The 18,339-nt window shown below is 59.9% G+C and overlaps 1 protein-coding gene across 1 annotated transcript; it reads right to left on the bottom strand.

Moving 5' to 3' along the window:
• Positions 1-6,022: 6,022 nt before the first annotated feature.
• Positions 6,023-17,699, bottom strand: CPNE6 (copine 6). Its single transcript, XM_065422893.1, has 16 exons — positions 17,680-17,699; positions 13,835-13,994; positions 13,297-13,479; positions 12,190-12,264; positions 11,436-11,510; positions 11,048-11,131; positions 10,801-10,890; positions 10,551-10,649; positions 10,217-10,303; positions 8,844-8,903; positions 8,609-8,742; positions 7,995-8,049; positions 7,856-7,907; positions 7,206-7,339; positions 6,867-7,097; positions 6,023-6,142 (listed from the first exon to the last, which is right to left on the bottom strand). The coding sequence occupies exons 1-16, from the start codon at positions 17,697-17,699 to the stop codon at positions 6,023-6,025; spliced, it is 1,659 nt and encodes a 552-aa protein (XP_065278965.1).
• Positions 17,700-18,339: the final 640 nt, after the last annotated feature.

Below are 18,339 nucleotides of genomic sequence, written 5' to 3' on the forward strand. Positions count from 1 at the left end.
GCCCCCTGCTACCCCAGCCCAGCCCTGCCCCCCCCCGCCCTGCCGGTGCCCCTCACTCCCGACCCGCAGCCCCCTGCTACCCCAGCCCTGCCCCCCGCACTCCCGCCCTGCCGGTGCCCCTCACTCCCGACCCGCAGCCCCCTGCTACTCCAGCCCTGCCCCCGCCACTCCCGCCGTGCCGGTGCCCCTTACTCCTGACCCGCAGCCCCCTGCTACCCCAGCCCTGCCCCCCCACCCCCGCCCTGCCGGTGCCCCTCACTCCCGACCCGCAGCCCCTGCTACCCCAGCCCTGCCCCCCCCACTCCCGCCCTGCCGGTGCCCCCAACTCCCGACCCGCAGTCCCTGCTACCCCAGCCCTGCCCCCGCCACTCCCGCCGTGCCGGTGCCCCCCACTCCCGACCCGCAGCCCCCTGCTACCCCAGCCCTGCCCCCCCCACTCCCGCCCTGCCGGTGCCCCTCACTCCCGACCCGCAGCCCCCTGCTACCCCAGCCCTGCCCCCCGCACTCCCGCCCTGCCGGTGCCCCTCACTCCCCACCCGCAGCCCCTGCTAGCCCAGTCCAGCCCTGCCCCCCCCGCCCTGCCGGTGCCCCTCACTCCCGACCCGCAGCCCCCTGCTACCCCAGCCCTACCCCCCAGCTCTGCCAGTACCCCTCACTCCCGACCCGCAGCCCCTGCTAGCCCAGCGCTGCCGGTGCCCCTCACTCCCGACCCGCAGCCCCCTGCTACCCCAGCCCTGCCCTGCCCCCCCCGTCCTGCCGGTGCCCCTCACTCCCGACCCGCAGCCCCCTGCTACCCCAGCCCTGCCTCCCCTGCCCGGCCGGGGCCCCTCACTCCCGACCCGCAGCCCCTGCCAGCCCAGCCCAGCCCCCCCCGTCCTGCCGGTGCCCCCCACTCCCGACCCGCAGCCCCTGCTACCCCAGCCCTGCCCCCCGCACTCCCGCCCTGCCGGTGCCCCCCACTCCCGACCCGCAGCCCCCTGCTACCCCAGCCCTGCCTCCCCCTGCCCGGCCGGGGCCCCTCACTCCCGACCCGCAGCCCCTGCCAGCCCAGCCCAGCCCCCCCCGTCCTGCCGGTGCCCCCCACTCCCGACCCGCAGCCCCTGCTACCCCAGCCCTGCCCCCCGCACTCCCGCCCTGCCGGTGCCCCCCACTCCCGACCCGCAGCCCCCTGCTACCCCAGCCCTGCCCCCCGCACTCCCGCCCTGCCGGTGCCCCCCACTCCCGACCCACAGCCCCTGCCAGCCCAGTCCTGGGCTCCCCACCCCCCAGCTCTTCTGAAGGCTGGTGCAGTCAGTCTCTGTGCCAAGGTTGGCCGTAGCTCATGGCTGGCTCCGTGCCTGGGTTTGCTGTGGAAGCCAGAGCTGGTTCCTGGCTCCGTTGCCCACGCGGCCACCGAGCGGAAACGGTCCCCCTGGTCGGCGGGTCCAGGTGGCCCCTGGCCTGCGAGAAGACGGGGCGGCAAGGTCTAGATTCTCCCCCCTGACGGAAGCCGCATGATCAGCTCGCCGGCCCATGGCCCTTCCCTGCGTGAACGCCCGGCTGGCCCCCAAAACAGCCCGAATCCAGGCTGGCGACCCCCCCCATGCCCCTCGGTCAATTGTCCCCACGGTTCAGTACCCTCCCTGGTCAAAGTCTGCCCCTTGGGTCCCCTGTGAATTGTCCGCGGCCAGTGGTGCCCGACTGGGAAGGGAATGAACCCGGCTTTGTTGCCACGTTGGTACCAAGAGCTGGGGCTCAAATCCCCCCTTTGCCTGCTCTTTGTTCAGCCGTAGCTGTCGGGGCCCAGCGTCTCCCTGGTCGGCTGACTGGCCGCCACCCCCCCAAAGCCTTGTCCACGGAGCTGCCCCCCTCCCCGGTGCTCGGGGGGTGCCAGGGGAGCCCCGCAGGGCTGGGGGGGGGGGTCGGGGGGCCTGCATTGGGGGCTGAGGAGCGTCCAGTGGGGCGGTTGGGGGATAGATGGTGCGGCTCGGGCCTTGGGAGTGTCTGGCCAACGCCTACACAGTGTCTGCCATCCATCCCCCTGTCCCCCTCCCTCTCTACCTCCCTTCCTACCCCTTCATCCATCCATCCCCAATCTCTTCATTCATCCATCCATCCATCCATCTATCCCCACCCCTTCATCCATCCATCCATCCATCCCCCACCTCTTCATCCATCCATCCATCCCCCACCTCTTCATCCATCCATCCCCCACCTCTTCATCCATCCATCCATCCATCCATCCACCCCCATCTCTTCATTCATCCATCCATCCATCTACACCCCTTCAGCCATCCATCCCCCACCTCTTCATCCATCCATCCATCCCCACCCCTTCATCCATCCATCCATCCATCCATCCATCCATCCATCCATCCATCCCCACCTCTTCATCCATCCATCCATCCATCCCCACCCCTTCATCCATCCATCCATCCCCCACCTCTTCATCCATCCATCCATCCCCCCACCTCTTCATTCATTCATCCATCCATCCATCCATCCACCATCCCCCACCCCTTCATCCATCCATCCATCCCCCACCTCTTCATTCATCCATCCATCCATCCATCCATCCATCCCCACCCCTTCATCCATCCATCCATCCCCCACCTCTTCATTCATCCATCCATCCATCCATCCATCCCCACCCCTTCATCCATCCATCCATCCATCCATCCATCCCCCACCTCTTCATCCATCCATCCATCCCCACCCCTTCATCCATCCATCCATCCATCCATCCCCCACCTCTTCATCCATCCATCCATCCATCCATCCATCCACCCCCCATCTCTTCATTCATCCATCCATCCATCCCCACCCCTTCAGCCATCCATCCCCCACCTCTTCATCCATCCATCCATCCATCCATCCCCACCCCTTCATCCATCCATCCATCCATCCCCCACCTCTTCATCCATCCATCCATCCATCCATCCATCCATCCATCCATCCATCCATCCATCCCCACCCCTTCATCCATCCATCCACCCCCCACCTCTTCATTCATCCATCCATCCATCCCCACCCCTTCATCCATCCATCCATCCATCCATCCCCCACCTCTTCATTCATCCATCCATCCATCCCCACCCCTTCATCCATCCATCCATCCATCCATCCCCCACCTCTTCATCCATCCATCCATCCATCCCCACCCCTTCATCCATCCATCCATCCATCCATCCATCCCCACCTCTTCATTCATCCATCCATCCATCCCCACCCCTTCATCCATCCATCCATCCATCCATCCCCACCTCTTCATCCATCCATCCATCCATCCCCCACCTCTTCATTCATCCATCCATCCATCCATCCATCCCCACCTCTTCATTCATCCATCCATCCATCCCCACCCCTTCATCCATCCATCCATCCCCCACCTCTTCATTCATTCATCCATCCATCCATCCATCCATCCATCCCCCACCCCTTCATCCATCCATCCATCCCCACCCCTTCATCCATCCATCCATCCCCCACCTCTTCATTCATCCATCCATCCATCCATCCATCCATCCATCCATCCATCCCCACCCCTTCATCCATCCATCCATCCCCCACCTCTTCATTCATCCATCCATCCATCCATCCATCCCCACCCCTTCATCCATCCATCCATCCATCCATCCATCCATCCCCCACCTCTTCATCCATCCATCCATCCCCACCCCTTCATCCATCCATCCATCCATCCATCCCCCACCTCTTCATCCATCCATCCATCCATCCATCCACCCCCATCTCTTCATTCATCCATCCATCCATCCCCACCCCTTCAGCCATCCATCCCCCACCTCTTCATCCATCCATCCATCCATCCATCCCCACCCCTTCATCCATCCATCCATCCATCCCCCACCTCTTCATCCATCCATCCATCCATCCATCCATCCATCCATCCCCACCCCTTCATCCATCCATCCACCCCCCACCTCTTCATTCATCCATCCATCCATCCCCACCCCTTCATCCATCCATCCATCCATCCATCCCCCACCTCTTCATTCATCCATCCATCCATCCCCACCCCTTCATCCATCCATCCATCCATCCATCCCCCACCTCTTCATCCATCCATCCATCCATCCCCCACCTCTTCATTCATCCATCCATCCATCCCCACCCCTTCATCCATCCATCCATCCATCCATCCCCCACCTCTTCATTCATCCATCCATCCATCCCCACCCCTTCATCCATCCATCCATCCATCCATCCCCCACCTCTTCATCCATCCATCCATCCATCCCCCACCTCTTCATTCATCCATCCATCCATCCCCACCCCTTCATCCATCCATCCATCCATCCATCCATCCCCCACCTCTTCATTCATCCATCCATCCATCCCCACCCCTTCATCCATCCATCCATCCATCCTGGATAAATCTCTGCATTAAGCATCTTCACATAACTTTCATATGACTTTGTATTATGCCTCTATTTTCCTACAACTTTGTATCAGATCCTTATATAGAAAACTTTGTATGGAGCCTTGGTATAATGTTAAAAATGTCTTTTTGCTAGGAGTAGACTAAGATCTCCCCGGACCCTCAGCCCTGGCAATCAATTGCCCTGTTGAATGAACAAGGTGTGAATGGGGAAGGCATGGAAGGCAGCACCTCCAGACAGCTGCAACAGTTGGATAGGGGATGGAATCCAGACCCAAGAACAATACAAGTTGTCCAGTGGGCTCACTGAAGAAGAGCAGACATATTGACGGCCTTGGGGGTTAGAAGCAAGCACCTGCTTTTGGGAACACCCTCTTTGCAGCGTTGGGACAACACCCAGAGGGAAGCAGCACAAAGGACCAACAGACACAGACACAGACTTTGCATCTGGTACAGATTTGCATGAGAGGGAAGCTGCTATAAATGTGAGGTGTCTTGCAGAGGGCCCTGGGTCTCGTCTTGTCAACATGGGAGCATCAATCCGGATCAGCTCCCTCACCCCGCCCCCCATCTAACTCACCTGGCCAGTGCAGTTAAGGGGAACAACTAGTTGGTAACAACAACAAGACGGCGTGTGCTTGTGTGTGTGAGTGTAATATATATCATATGCATATGATAAAGTGTTGATTGATACATGTATTACCAATAAATGTGTCGCTTTGCCTTATTCCCCCTGAAAAGATCCTGTGCAGTACTTTAAGTACAACAATCCCCCACCCCTTCATCCATCCATCCATCATTCATCCATTCCCTTCCCCACCCTCCCTCCCTCCCTTCCTCCATCCATCCCCCACCCCTTCCTCCCTCCCTCCCTCCCCTTCCCCACCCCTCCCTCCCTTCCTGCGCCCTCTATCCACCCAGCCCCCCATGTAACTAAGCTGCCCCCCCAGCCCCACACCCCCAGCACAGCACCTCCTGCCCCACAGTGCTGTGGTCTCCTGTCCAGTCTCTGACCCCTCCCAGCCCCACTGAGCACGGTCCCCCAGCAATGAATGTCCCAGGCGGAGAATGGGGTGTCCATAGGGGTGGCTTTATTGAGGGGTCTGGGAGACATCGCTCTGGGGGTGGGATGGGGGTCACCACTGGGGGAGGGAGGGGCAGTTTGGGATGTGGGAAGACCAGGGTGTGGGGGGGTTGGGGTGTGGGAGGTCAGGGGATTAGGGGCAATTGGGGTGGGACAGGGGGATCTGGGTGCAGGATTTGAGGGGAGTCACCCCAGGTATGAAGCCAGAGGCCTGAGAACAACGGGGCCCATGGGGGCGGTGGTGGTGGTGGGGGGTCAGGTCCAGCCTTCGCCCTCAGTCAGGGGAGGGCACCATGGGGCTGGGAGCCCCTCACCCTGCGTCGGTCCTCAGAGCCCCTGGCGGGGGGCAGGTCCAGGAGAAAGGGCCAGAGGTCGGCAGAGGTAAAGGACAGAGGCACCTGGGGGAGAGATGGGGGCAGGATGGAGGGAAGGAGAAAGGCAGGAAGGAGGAGAGAGAGGTTATTGGAAAAGAGGCGCTGCCCCCTGCCCCGCCCCTGGAGAGAAGGGGCCACTTACCCGGGGGGGCCCTGGGTCAGGCTGTGGGTCGGGCCGTGGGGCTCTCACTGGGGCTGAGAGTTTCGGGGGCCAGGGCCGGGGCCGATGCCGCGGCTGCCGTAAAACTCCACCACCTGGTTGGGGACCTCGGCCAGCACGCACTTGGCCAGCGCTGCCGGCGGGGCCTGGGGAGAGAGACGGATGGAGTGAGGCAGAGCCGGACGGATGGAGGGAGTGCGGTGGAGCTGGACGGAGGAGGGCGGATGGAGGGAGCTTGGCGGAGCCGGACGGAGGAGGGCGGATGGAGGGAGCGTGGCGGAGGTGGACGGAGGAGGGTGGACAGAGGGAGCGAGGCAGAGCTGGACGGAGGAGGGTGGAGGGAGGGAGCACGGTGGAGCCGGACAGAGGAGGGAGCACGGTGAAGCTGGATGGAGGGAGGGTGGATGGAGGGAGCGCGGCGGAGCCGGACGGAGGAGGGTGGATGGAGGGAGCGCGGCGGAGCCGGACGGAGGACGGTGGATGGAGGGTGCGCGGCAGAGGTGGATGGAGGGAGCGTGGGGGAGCCGGATGGAGGAGGGAGCACGGTGAAGCTGGACGGAGGAGGGTGGATGGAGGGAGCGCGGCGGAGCCGGACGGAGGACGGTGGATGGAGGGTGCGCGGCAGAGGTGGATGGAGGGAGCATGGGGGAGCCGGATGGAGGAGGGAGCACGGCGAAGCTGGATGGAGGGAGGGCGGACGGAGGGAGCACAGCAGAGCCGGACGGAGGAGGACGGATGGAGGGAGCGTGGCAGAGCTGGACGGAGGAGGGAGGGAGGAGGGAGCGCAGTGGAGCCGGATGGAGGAGGGAGGAAGGAGGGAGCGTGGCGGAGCCGGACGGAGGAGGGTCCCCCCGCCCATCTCGCACTCACCTTCTTGAATTCGCGGAAGGGCACGAATTGGACGATGTCGCGGGCGGCCTGCTCCCCCCCGGACTCCTGGGTCCCGTCCTCGTCCAGTGCCCGCATGTCGGAGAAGTCGGTGTTCCCCACCCCCACAATGATGATGGAGACGGGCAGGCGCGAGGCTCGGGCGACGGCTTCCCGCGTGGCCGGCATGTCGCTCAGCACCCCATCCGTCAGCACCAGCAGCACCCGGTACCGCTGGGGGGAAGGGGGAGGTCGGTGCGGGGGGACCCCAAACTCCCTCTGCGTCCAGGCTCCTCCAGCCCCCCTCCTGCTGCCCCCTCCCCCTCTGCCCTTCCCCCTCACCATGGGATGCCCGCTGCCCTCTTCCTCACTGGCGGGGGCCAGCACCCGGTTGATGATGGGGGCCAGGTTGGTGGGGCCGTAGAGCTGGATCTGGGGCAGGCACCGCTTGTAGGCCTCGATCACCCCCGAGATCCCTGCAGGGGGAGAGATGCTCAGGACTCCTGGGTTCTCTCCCTGGCTCCGGGAGGGGAGTGGGGTATGGTGGTTAGAGCAGAGGGGGTTGGGAGCCAGAACTCCTGGGTTCTCTCCCCGGCTCGGGGAGGGGAGTGGGGTCTATGTGTGCAGCTACAGCTTGGAGAAGAGACTTGCACTGTAAATAAAGTTCTGTTGAAGTTGTTAATACTTTGCTTGGTGGATACAACAGTCTAGTGGTTGGAGCAGGGGGGCTGGGAGCCAGGACTCCGGGGTTCTGTCCCTGGCTCGGGGAGGGGAGTGGGGTCTAGTGGTTAGAGCAGAGGAGGGCAGGGAGCCAGGACTCCGGGGTTCTGTCCCCGGCTCGGGGAGGGGAGTGGGGTCTAGTGGTTAGAGCAGAGGGGGACTGGGAGCCAGAACTCCAGGGTTCTCCTGGGCTCATCTCAGTCAGGGGTCTGTTGAGCATTGCCTAGGTTAACGAATGACACTCGCTAACGAAGAGAGAGAGATTCTCCTACATTCACACTCCGGGTTGTCTGGGTCGAAGTTGATGGCGAAATCATGGGAGACCTGGGAAAGGAGGAGATGCTGGCTCAGAGAGAGGGCAAACACTGCCCCCCCAACCTACTCCCCCACCCCCAGCTTCCCGAAATGTACCTCGTAGTTTGGGGGGATCCGTGCCCCAAATCCAAAGGCTGGAAACTTCTTGTCGCTGGAAGAGAGAGAGATGGCGGGGGTGTGTGTGTCAAGCCAATGAACCCTGAATAGCAAATGGGACCCAGGAGTCCAGGATGGCAGTGCAGGGCTCTCAGCCCAGGGCACTGGTACCTCCCAGCCCCTGGGGCATAACTTGAGATAGCCAGACCCTATTGTAAAGGACTGTGGGTAACTTGCTACCACGGGGCTCCAGGGCAAAGGACTGTGGGTAATTTGCTGCTGCAAAGGATGGTGGGTCGCTTGGGAGAGCAGGAATCTGATGCAAAAGATTGTGGGTAGTTTGCAAGAGCGGGACTCTTGCAAAGGACTGTGGGTCATTTGAGAGAGCAGAAATCTGGTGCAAAGGATTGTGGGTAGTTTCTGAGAGCAGAGACTCTTGTGGTAAACACAGGCTAGCTTTCTGTGGGTAGTCTGTAAGAGCGGGATTCTGGGGCAATGCATGGTGGGTAATTTGCTGTTGGGGGCGGGGGTGGGGGGAGAGCCCGGGATGGAACCCAGGATGGGATGGATCCGGGATGGCAGCGCAGGGTCTCTGCCCTAGGGGGCGCTGTTACCTGTCGTAGTCCTGGCAGATCTCGCCCACGGCTGACAGCGCTTTGAGGTATTCGTTGGGTTCCTTGGGGTTGATGAAATGCAGGGAGTGCTCGCTGCGCGGGTCGCCGTTGGAAGCTGTGAAGTCAATCGCCACCTGCAGGGGGACGGGGGCAGCGCCCCCCAGGGGTTAGATGGGGGGGTGCACGCCCCAATCTGAGCCTCTCCCCGCCCCGCCACTGGGTCCAGCCACCTCACCGTGAAGTAGATCTGCAGGCCGCCCATGATGTAATCCAGGAACGTGTGAACCTTCTCCACCTGCCCGGAGAGGATGAAATAATATTAGTGGCAATCAGTGAGGATTCCTAACGAGGCATTAACAATGAGCGATAACGAGCCGTTCATCGCAGAGCCGTGGCAATGTCGGATGGAAGGGACCTGACCGACTCCAGCCCCGCCGGTGCTGGGGCAGGACCATGTAACCTGAACCCAGCCCTGACGGGTCTTTGTCGAACCGGGTCTTCCAAACCGCCAACGTTGGGGCTTCCCCAACCTCCCTTGGATGCTCAACTCCCCCGCGAGTTCGGGAGTTTCTCCTAATGTCCAACCTCGCTCTCCCTTGCTGCGGGATAAGCCCCTGGATGTCTGGTCCCGCCGTCCACGGAGAACAATGGATCCCCGTCCTCCTCAGAATGGCCCTTCAGCCATTGGAAGACTGTCAGCGGGTTCCCACCTCAACCTTCTGTAGACAGACATGCCCAGTTGTTTTTAACCTTCCTTCCTAGGTCAGGTTTTTCTAAACCTTTGATCGCTGTTTGTTGCTCTCCTCTGGACTCTCTCCAATTAGTCTACATCTCCCCTGAAATGTGACGCCCAGAATTGGACACAACACCCTGCTGAGGCCTCATCAGCGCCAAGCAGAATGAGATAATTATCTCCCATGTCTGACGCACCACCCTCCTGTTAATACGCCTCTTTCTCGTAACTGCGACACATGGTTGGCTCATCTTCAATCTGTGAGCTGCTCGAACTGCCAGCGCCTTCCCCACTTTGCCTTCGGAGTTTTCCTTCCCAAGGGAAGTACTTTGCACTTGCCTTCATTGAATTTCATCCTGTTGGTTTCAGACCAATTCTCCACTTAGTCAAGGTCATTTCTGATTGCTAAGCCTGCCCTCCAAAGCGCTGGCATCCACACATTTCATAAGCCTCCTCTCGACTCCATTAGCCAAGTCGTTAACGACAATATTGACTAGGACCGGATCCAGGACTGACCCTTGCGGGACCCCACGAGATACATCCAGCAAGCCACTGATAACTACTCGTTGAGTCCAGGCTGTCGCCTGGTGCTCAGTGATAATTAATAATGCAAATTAATTAAGTAGAAAGGTAAAAACTCGCAACCTGTTAATCATACAGACAAATCATTAATGCAGAACAATAATTAGTTAAAATAATGAGGAGGGCCACAGTTATTAATAAAACAGAGTCAGTTATTTATTGACGAAGGTGTGCAAGTACTTAGTGGCTTGACAAGGTTGCCCAGCGAGTCTGCGGTAAAGCAATGAATTGGACCCTGGAGTCCTGCGCCCCAGGCACTGCCCGCAGAACCACCCTTTCGCCCCCTCACTCACCTTGCACTGGGTCAGAACCACCGTGCCAGAGTTGGTGTAGTGTTTCTTCTTCTCCTGGTACTTCGGGTTGATGCACTCAAACTCCATCTGCCCAGCGATAGGGAAAGTGTGTGTGTGGGGGGTCAGATTTGTATCTTCCAATTCTCACCTGCTCCAGTGCTGGGGAGAGAACCCAGGAGTCCCAGACCCACTCCCCATAACCCACTCAACCCCACTCCCTTACCAGAGCTGGGAGAGAACCCAGGAGTCCTGGCTCCCAGCCCCATCCCACACACCAGGCCCCACTCCCCTCTCAGAATCCAGGAGTCCTGGCTCCCAACCCCACCCTCCATACCTCTTTCCCTGAGGAAACCTCCTGCATTTCACGGAAGGTTGTCGTGAATTCACCAATGTAATCGTGTTTCCCACTGGAGTTATAGTCGTAAACGACACACTGGGAGAAAAGAGAGATGGAGTGATAGTGTGAGAGACCCCCCCCTCCCCGAGCCAGGATAGAACCCAGGAGTCCTGGCTCCCAGCTCTAACCACTGGATCCCGCTCCCCTCCCAGAGCCAGAGAGAGAACCCAGGTGTCCAGGCACTCACCCGTATGGTCTTGTCTGGGTCGCAGCTGCAGAGCGAGTGGAGGGAGACGCGGAAGGGTTCCCAGCTGGGGCTGAGGTTGTTATTTATCACCTGGGGGAGGCAGTGGGGTGAATATGGGTCACTACCGTCCACTCTGCCCTGCTGCCCCATCCCTCACCTGGCACCATCCCTGCCCCCTCCCTTCACCCCCTCTCCCACCCTAACCTCCCTGCCAGCCCCCCACCTTCCCCTCGCCCCAGCCCCTCACCTCCGTCCTCATCACCAGCTGCTCCGTGTTGTTACTGTTCACCTTGTAGATTTCCAGGAAAGGGTCAGACTTGCTGAAGAGATCCTACAGCAAGGGAGAGAGAGAATCCGCCCCAGGACGCCTGGGTTCCAGGCCGGCTCTGGGAGGGCAGTGGGGTCTGGTGGGTTGGAGCGGGGGGGCTGGGAGCCAGGACTCCTGGGTTCTCTCCCCAGCTCTGGGAGGGCAGTGGAGTCTGGTGGGTTGGAGCAGGGGGGGCTGGGAGCCAGGACTCCTGGGTTCTCTCCCCAGCTCTGGGAGAGCAGTGGGGTCTGGTGGGTTGGAGCAGGGGGGGCTGGGAGCCAGGACTCCTGGGTTCTCTGGGCAGGGGAAGGGAAACTCGCTCTCTTACCTTGTTGTCCAACTTCTGAGCCCGGAACTCAAGCTGCACAAAGTCATTGGTACTAGTGACCTTTTCTGCTTCGATCTGGGGGGGAGACACGGATGGACCCACCGAGAGACACAAGAGACCCATGGGCAGAGCCTGGAGAACCTTGTTATCCCGATACACAAGCCCCTGCTGGCCTAGTCCCACCTCTCACTAACCATACACTGACTCTGTTCTCCCTACCCACCAAACCCCACTCCCCTCCCAGAGCCCGGGAGAGAACCCAGGAGTCCTGGCTCCCAGCGCCCCCTGCTCTAGCCCACTAAACCCCACTCCCCTCCCAGAGCTGTGGATAGAATCCAGGAGTCCTGGCTCCCAGCCCCCCTTCTCTAACCACCAGACCCCACTCCCCTCCCAGAGCCTGGGAGAGAACCCAGGAGTCCTGGCTCCGAGCCCCCCCGCTCTAGCCCACTAGACCCCCTCCCCTTCCAGAGCCAGGGAGAGAACCCAGGAGTCCTGGCTCCCAGCCCCCCTGCTCTAGCCACTAAACCCCACTCCCCTCCCAGAGCCTGGGAGAGAACCCAGGAGTCCTGGCTCCCAGCCCCCCTGCTCTAGCCACTAAACCCCACTGCCCTCCCAGAGCCGGGGAGAGAATCCAGGAGTCCTGGCTCCCAACCCCCTCCCCCCCCCCCGCCCCACTCTAACCCACTAGTTCTCTTCTCTCCAGCTCTCTCTGGGGGTAAGTGTCTCTCTCATCTCCGCTCAGTAGCCCTCCTACCGTGATGGTGGATTTTCCCGCAGTTTCCCCAGTCTTGAGTAGCAGTGGTTTGGTGACCTTGGTCTGGGATACGATCTGCCATGGGGGAAAGAGGTCAGGCGGAGCTCAGGGGTACAGAGCAAGAGGAGTGGGGAGCAGGATAGAGGGGAGGCATAGAAGGGGCACTCATGGGCTTTGCATTCGGGCTGCAGCACCAGTTGGTTGGGGTTATTGGGGGGGGTTAGGGTTAGGTGAGATGTTAAGGTTGGGGGCACCATGCATAGGGGTTAGGGGCTAAGGTTCGATGTGTGGCAGACATCACCATGTATCCCAGGGTTCGGGGTTAGTGCTGGGTTATGGTGAGCAGGGGCATATCCCACCTCAACATGAGGCCCAGGGGTAGATCTAGAGGTTATGGTTATCAGGGTATCTCGCATCCCCTCCTGTCCCAGGGTGAGGGTTTTCAGGGGGTATAGCCCATGTCCCCACCTGTCCCAGGGCTAGGGTTAGGGTTACGTTATCTGGGGGTTTACCTCATGTCCCCAGGGTTAGGGTTATCTGGGGGTTTACCCCATGTCCCCAGGGTTAGGTTTAGGGTTATTGGGGGTATACCCCATGTCCCCAGGGTTAGGGTTAGGGTTATCTGGGAGTTTACCCCATGTCCCCAGGGTTAAGTTTAGGGTTAGGGTTATCTGGGGGTTTACCCCATGTCCCCAGGGTTAGGGTTATTGGGGGTATACCCCATGTCCGCAGGGTTAGGTGTAGGGTTAGGGTTATTGGGGGTTTACCCCATGTCCCCAGGGTTAGGTTTAGGGTTAGGGTTATTGCGGGTATACCCCATGTCCCCAGGGTTAGGGTTAGGGTTATCTGGGAGTTTACCCCATGTCCCCAGGGTTAGGTTTAGGGTTACAGTTATCTGGGGGTTTACCCCATGTCCCCAGGGTTAGGGTTAGGGTTATTGGGGGTATACCCCATGTCCCCAGGGTTAGGTGTAGGGTTAGGGTTATTGGGGGTATACTCCATGTCCCCAGGGTTAGGTTTAGGGTTAGGGTTATCTGGGGGTTTACCCCATGTCCCAAGGGTTAGGTGTAGGGTTAGGGTTATTGGGGGTATACCCCATGTCCCCACCTGGCCCAGGGAGCACTCGGCCTCCCCCAGGAAAGCATCATCCTGGAACCCCGCATCCTCAGCACCGTTGGCGTCGTAGACTTCGAAGCCCAGCGTCTGCATCTCCTCGAAGAAGTAGTCCAGCGGGAAGACGTGGGAGAAGACGGGGTTCAGGCTGCAGCACATGATCTCGGAGCGCCCCACCTGGAGGTGGGGGACAGGGTTCAGGAGGAGATTCAGTGTGGAGAGGGGGCTCTGAGGAACAGGGGACACCTCTTTGGGGGGATGATGGGACGGTGGCTTAAGGGGGCCACGTCTCCTATCTGGGGGAGAGAGTTTGGGGGGCCAAGAGGTGGAAGCCCAGAGCAGAGAGAAGTGGGGGAGAGGGACACACCTCAGAAACTGAGGGGCACTGTGGGGGTCCCCCAATTTCCCCTGAGTGAGAACGGGGGACTGTGGGGGCAGCCCAAGGGGGAGGCATGTGGGGAGGGTTCCTGGGACAGGGGATGATTGGGAGACTTGTGAAGGGGATCCCCATCCACCCCTGGCAACCCCATACCTCGCTCCACTGCCCCTCGCTTTGCTGCTTCAGCACCACGCAGGGGTTCGGGTTGGTCAGGGTGTCCCGGTCCAGGAGGTTCCAGCATGAGACCCGGAGCTCGACCCGCGAGGCCCCCAGGGCCACTGGCTGGGACTTGTCCACCTCCGACATGGTGGGTCTGGAAGGGAGAGATGGGACATGTGGCAGGAGAGATGGGTGGGAGATGTACATAGGGCTAGATCGATTGTGGTTGGATGGAAGGATGGACAGCGGCTGTGGATGAGTGTTTGGATGGGTAGATGGATGGACGGGGTTGTGAGTGGATGGATGGATGGAGGGGGGTTTTGAGGGGGATGGATGAAGTTGTGGGTGGCTGGCTGGGGGTTAGAGGTGGGTGGGTGGGTGGATGGGGTTGTGGGTGCAGGGCCACCGGGGGGGGGGGCAAGTGGGGCAATTTGCCCCGGGCCCCGCAGGGGCCCCCACAAGAATGTCGGAGGCTCTCCCCCGCCCCCGCCCCCGCCTCCGCCTTCCCCCAGCGCCTCAGCACTCCATGTCCAGGAGCGGCCCTGGACAGCGCTGCAGCGGCGGGACCTGAGCTCCTCCCGCTCGGAGCTGCGTGGTAAGGGGGCAGGGCCTGAGGTCCTCCCGCTCGGAGCTGCGTGGTAAGGGGGCGGGGCCTGAGGTCCTCCCGCTCGGAGCCGCAAGCTCCGGCGGGCCGAGCGGCAGGAGCTCCTGGACGCGGCTCGCTGAGGCTCTGGGAGAGGGGGGAGGTGGCATTGTAAAACCCTCTGAGCTGGGCATCCCCCGACTCCAGCCCCCCACAGCCCTGACCCCCAGCTCCGAGCCCAACCCCTCTAAGCCAGGCACCCCCCAACTCCAGCCCCCCACAGTCCTGACCCCCAGCTCCAAGCCCAGCCCCTGTGAGCCAGACACCCCCCGACCCCATCTCCCCACATCCCTGAGCCCAGCCCCTGTGAGCCGGGCACCCCCCGACCCAGAGCCCAGCTCCCCACCCAGCCCTGGGCAACAGCAGCGCCACCCCCAGGCAGCGACAGCCCATTGGCACCAACCATCACCATCACCCAGCGACAACCCATTATGTAATTGCAAATGTATACATACCATTAAAGCATTTAATGTTTTTAAATAATGTATTTAGTGTATTTTCAAATTATTACATATTAATTTTTGAATGTATTTCACTGGTTATTTTTTACATTTCCAAATACATGTTACTATAGTATTGCAACTTGTTTGTATGGAAGGGGCCCCCGGAATTGCTTTGCCCCAGGCCCCCTGAATCCTATGGGCCGCGCTGTGTGGGTGAATGGATGGATAAATGAAGGTGGTGGTTTGGGTTGATGGGTGGATGGATGGATGGATGCAGGGGGGTTTTCGGATGGGTGGATGGATGAAGTTGTGGGTGGCTGCTGGGGGTTTTCAGGTGGGTGGATGGATGGATGGATGGAGGGGTTTTTTCCGGTGGGTGGATGGATGGAGGGGGGTTTTCGGGTGGGTGGATGGATGAAGTTCTGGATGGCTGGCTGGGAGTTTTCATGTGGGTGGATGGATGGATGGATGGATGGAGGGAGGGAGGGAGGGAGGGGGGTTTTCGGGTGGGTGGATGGATGGATGGAGGGGGGTTTTCAGGTGGGTGGATGGATGGATGAAGTTGTGGGTGGCTTGCTGGGGATTTTCAGGTGGGTGGATGGATGAAGTTGTGGGTGGCTGGCTGGGGGTTTTCAGGTTGGTGGATGGATGGATGGATGGAGGGGGGGTTTTCGGGTGGGTGGATGGATGGATGGATGGATGGAGGGGGGTTTGCGGGTGGGTGGATGGATGGATGGAGGGTTTTTTTGGGGTGGGTGGATGGATGAAGTTGTGGATGGCTGGCTGGGAGTTTTCAGGTGGGTGAATGGATAGATGGATGGAAGGAGGGAGGGAGGGTTTTTTTCGGGTGGGTGGATGGATGAAGTTGTGGGTGGCTGGCTGGGGGTTTTCAGGTTGGTGGATGGATGGATGCAGGGTTTTTTTCCGGTGGGTGGATGGATGAAGTTGTGGGTGGCTGGCTGGCGGTTTTCAGGTAGGTGGATGGATAGAGGTGGGTTTTCGGGTGGGTGGATGGATGAAGTTGTGGGTGGCTGGCTGGGGGTTAGAGGTGGGTGGGTGGGTGGACGGGGTTGTGGGTGGCTGGGTGAGGAGATGAGTGGAGGGGGCGTTTCGGGTGGATAGCAAGACAGGAAGAGCATCCCCCTCGAGGAGAGAGATTTAAATCACAGCACAGAGTGTGACTGAGAGCGAGGGGGCAGGGATGGGGTGAGTGCGGTGGGGAACCCAGGGCTGGTCTAGCAGGGGCTGTGGGTTGGGAGTGAGGGGCACTGGCAGGGCTGTGGAGGGGGGGGCGGGGAGGGAAGCCCAGGTGATGCCCAGTTCCCGAGACGTTTCTGCCCCATCAGCACCAGTTCGATGATTTATGGCCCTGCGGTTCCTTGGCTCAGGGTTGGGACATGACTCAGGTTGGCTCAGACAATCCATGTGCCAATGGGGCGGGGGGGAGGGGAGCCCAGGGCTGGGCCAGCAGGGACTGCGGGTTGGGAGTGAGGGGCACTAGCTCTGTGTGTGTGTGTGTGTGTGTGTGTGTGTGCAGAGTGTTGGGTTGTGGGTGTGTGCGTACAGTGTTGGTGTGTGTGTGGGTGTGTGTAGAGTGTTGGGTTGTGTGTGTGTGTGTAGAGTGTTGGTGTGTGTGGGGGTGTGTGTAGAGTGTTGGGTTGTGGGTGTGTGCGTAGAGTGTTGGTGTGTGTGTGTGTGTGTGTATGTGTGTGTGTAGAGTGTTGGATTGTGGGTGTGTGCGTAGAGTGTTGGTGTGTGTGTGTGTATGTGTGTGTGTAGAGTGTTGGGTTGTGGGTGTGTGCGTAGAGTGTTGGTGTGTGTGGGGGTGTGTGTAGAGTGTTGGGTTGTGGGTGTGTGCGTAGAGTGTTGGGGTGTGTGTGTGTATGTGTGTGTGTAGATTGTTGGGTTGTGGGTGTGTGCGTAGAGTGTTGGTGTGTCTGTGTATGTGTGTGTAGAGTGTTGTGGTGTGTGTGTGTGAGTGTGTGTGTATCTGAGCAACATTGGTGTTGCGTTGCCTCCTCTCTCCTGTGTGTCAGGCGTGTGCGTTATGCAGCACTCCACAGACTCTTCCCCCACTGTTACTCAATGTTGTGTTGCTGCCCCGTGTGTACGTGTGTGTGTGTGTAAACTCCCCCCCATTGTGCGTCACCCCAACACAACAAACTTCTCAATTCGCCCAGCAGTGATTTGGGGTTCAGATCCACCAGCCTCACTTTTTCTGCCCCCGCAAAACCCAGAGCCTCCCCCAGGGCACACAAGTTGTGTTAAAATAACACAACGGGGGCAGAAAATCTGGGGCTGGGATCACCGTGGAAACGGAGAAGCATAATTCTCACTTTGATTATTTTTAACTTTTCCCTGGGTTGGGGGTGGGGGGTGAACCTGGGGGCAGGGGGGTCCCAGAGTGTTGGGAGGGGGCTTGGGGGAGAGGGTTTGGGGAGATGTAACACAACCGGGGCTAACCACAAAAAAGACAACAAACAGGGCATGCTTAGAGCGTGTAGAGACACAACAGGGACACACAACACCAACACAACACACGCAGACACAACACTGACACACAACCGGGACACACGATGTCGAGACGCAACACATCGGTACATCACTGACACACAACTGGGACACACAACATGAAGACACAACATGCAGACACAAAACTGACATACAACCAGGACACACAACACACCGGCGCAACACTGATACACAACACACAGGTACAGCAGGGCCACACAGCAGGGCCACACAACACGCACCCAGTGACACCCGGGCCCATCTCACCCAGGGCTGTGTCCGCTCCTCCATCCCCCAGCTGTGGGCCTGGAAGCAGGAATTAGACTTGAGTGGTGTCCTGTGGGTGTGTCCTTGTGCCTTGAAATCTACAACACTCAGGGCAGGGACACACACACACACTCACACAAAACACCACAACACCCAGCATAGGAATGGACACGCATACAACAAGGACACACACACAAATCTACGACCCCGTGTATGGATGTTGACAAAAAAGAAACAACACCCAGTGTAGGGACACACATACACACCAGGGACCCACATACACACACACACACACACACACACAACACCCAGTGTAGGATGGACATGCGCAGCATAGACACACGCACACAACACCCTAGGGACACACCCCCCACAAGGACACACGCATACGATCCTGTGTCCGGACACACACACACACACACACACACACACAGGGGGCTGCAGACGCGGGGTGGGGGTTAAGGTTTGGGGGGCGTCGGACCGGGGCGGAAGACGGGAACGCGGCACGTACCTGGGAGGAGGTGCGGACAGCTGCGGCCTCTCCCACCGGCTTCCCCTCTCCTCCTCTGCCTCTGCCACACTCCCTCCTTCCCCGCTCCTCCTCCTGCGTCCCTCGGTCCCCGCGGGTCTCTCTC

This window comes from Emys orbicularis, assembly GCF_028017835.1.
Source record: "Emys orbicularis isolate rEmyOrb1 chromosome 12 unlocalized genomic scaffold, rEmyOrb1.hap1 SUPER_12_unloc_1, whole genome shotgun sequence".
In the NCBI taxonomy this organism is placed as follows: Eukaryota; Metazoa; Chordata; order Testudines; family Emydidae; genus Emys; species Emys orbicularis.

What these genes read in the sequence shown, in the direction of transcription:
- CPNE6 (XM_065422893.1), bottom strand. Translation starts at nt 17,699, where the DNA reads ATGGGCCCGGGTGTCACTGG. An exon ending in CGGGAAAATCCACCATCACG is followed by an intron (nt 11,511 to 12,189) that starts GTAGGAGGGCTA and finishes TCTCCCCCCCAG; the next exon opens with ATCGAAGCAGAAAAGGTCAC. An exon ending in ATCTGCCAGGACTACGACAG is followed by an intron (nt 8,050 to 8,608) that starts GTAACAGCGCCC and finishes TCTCTCTTCCAG; the next exon opens with CGACAAGAAGTTTCCAGCCT.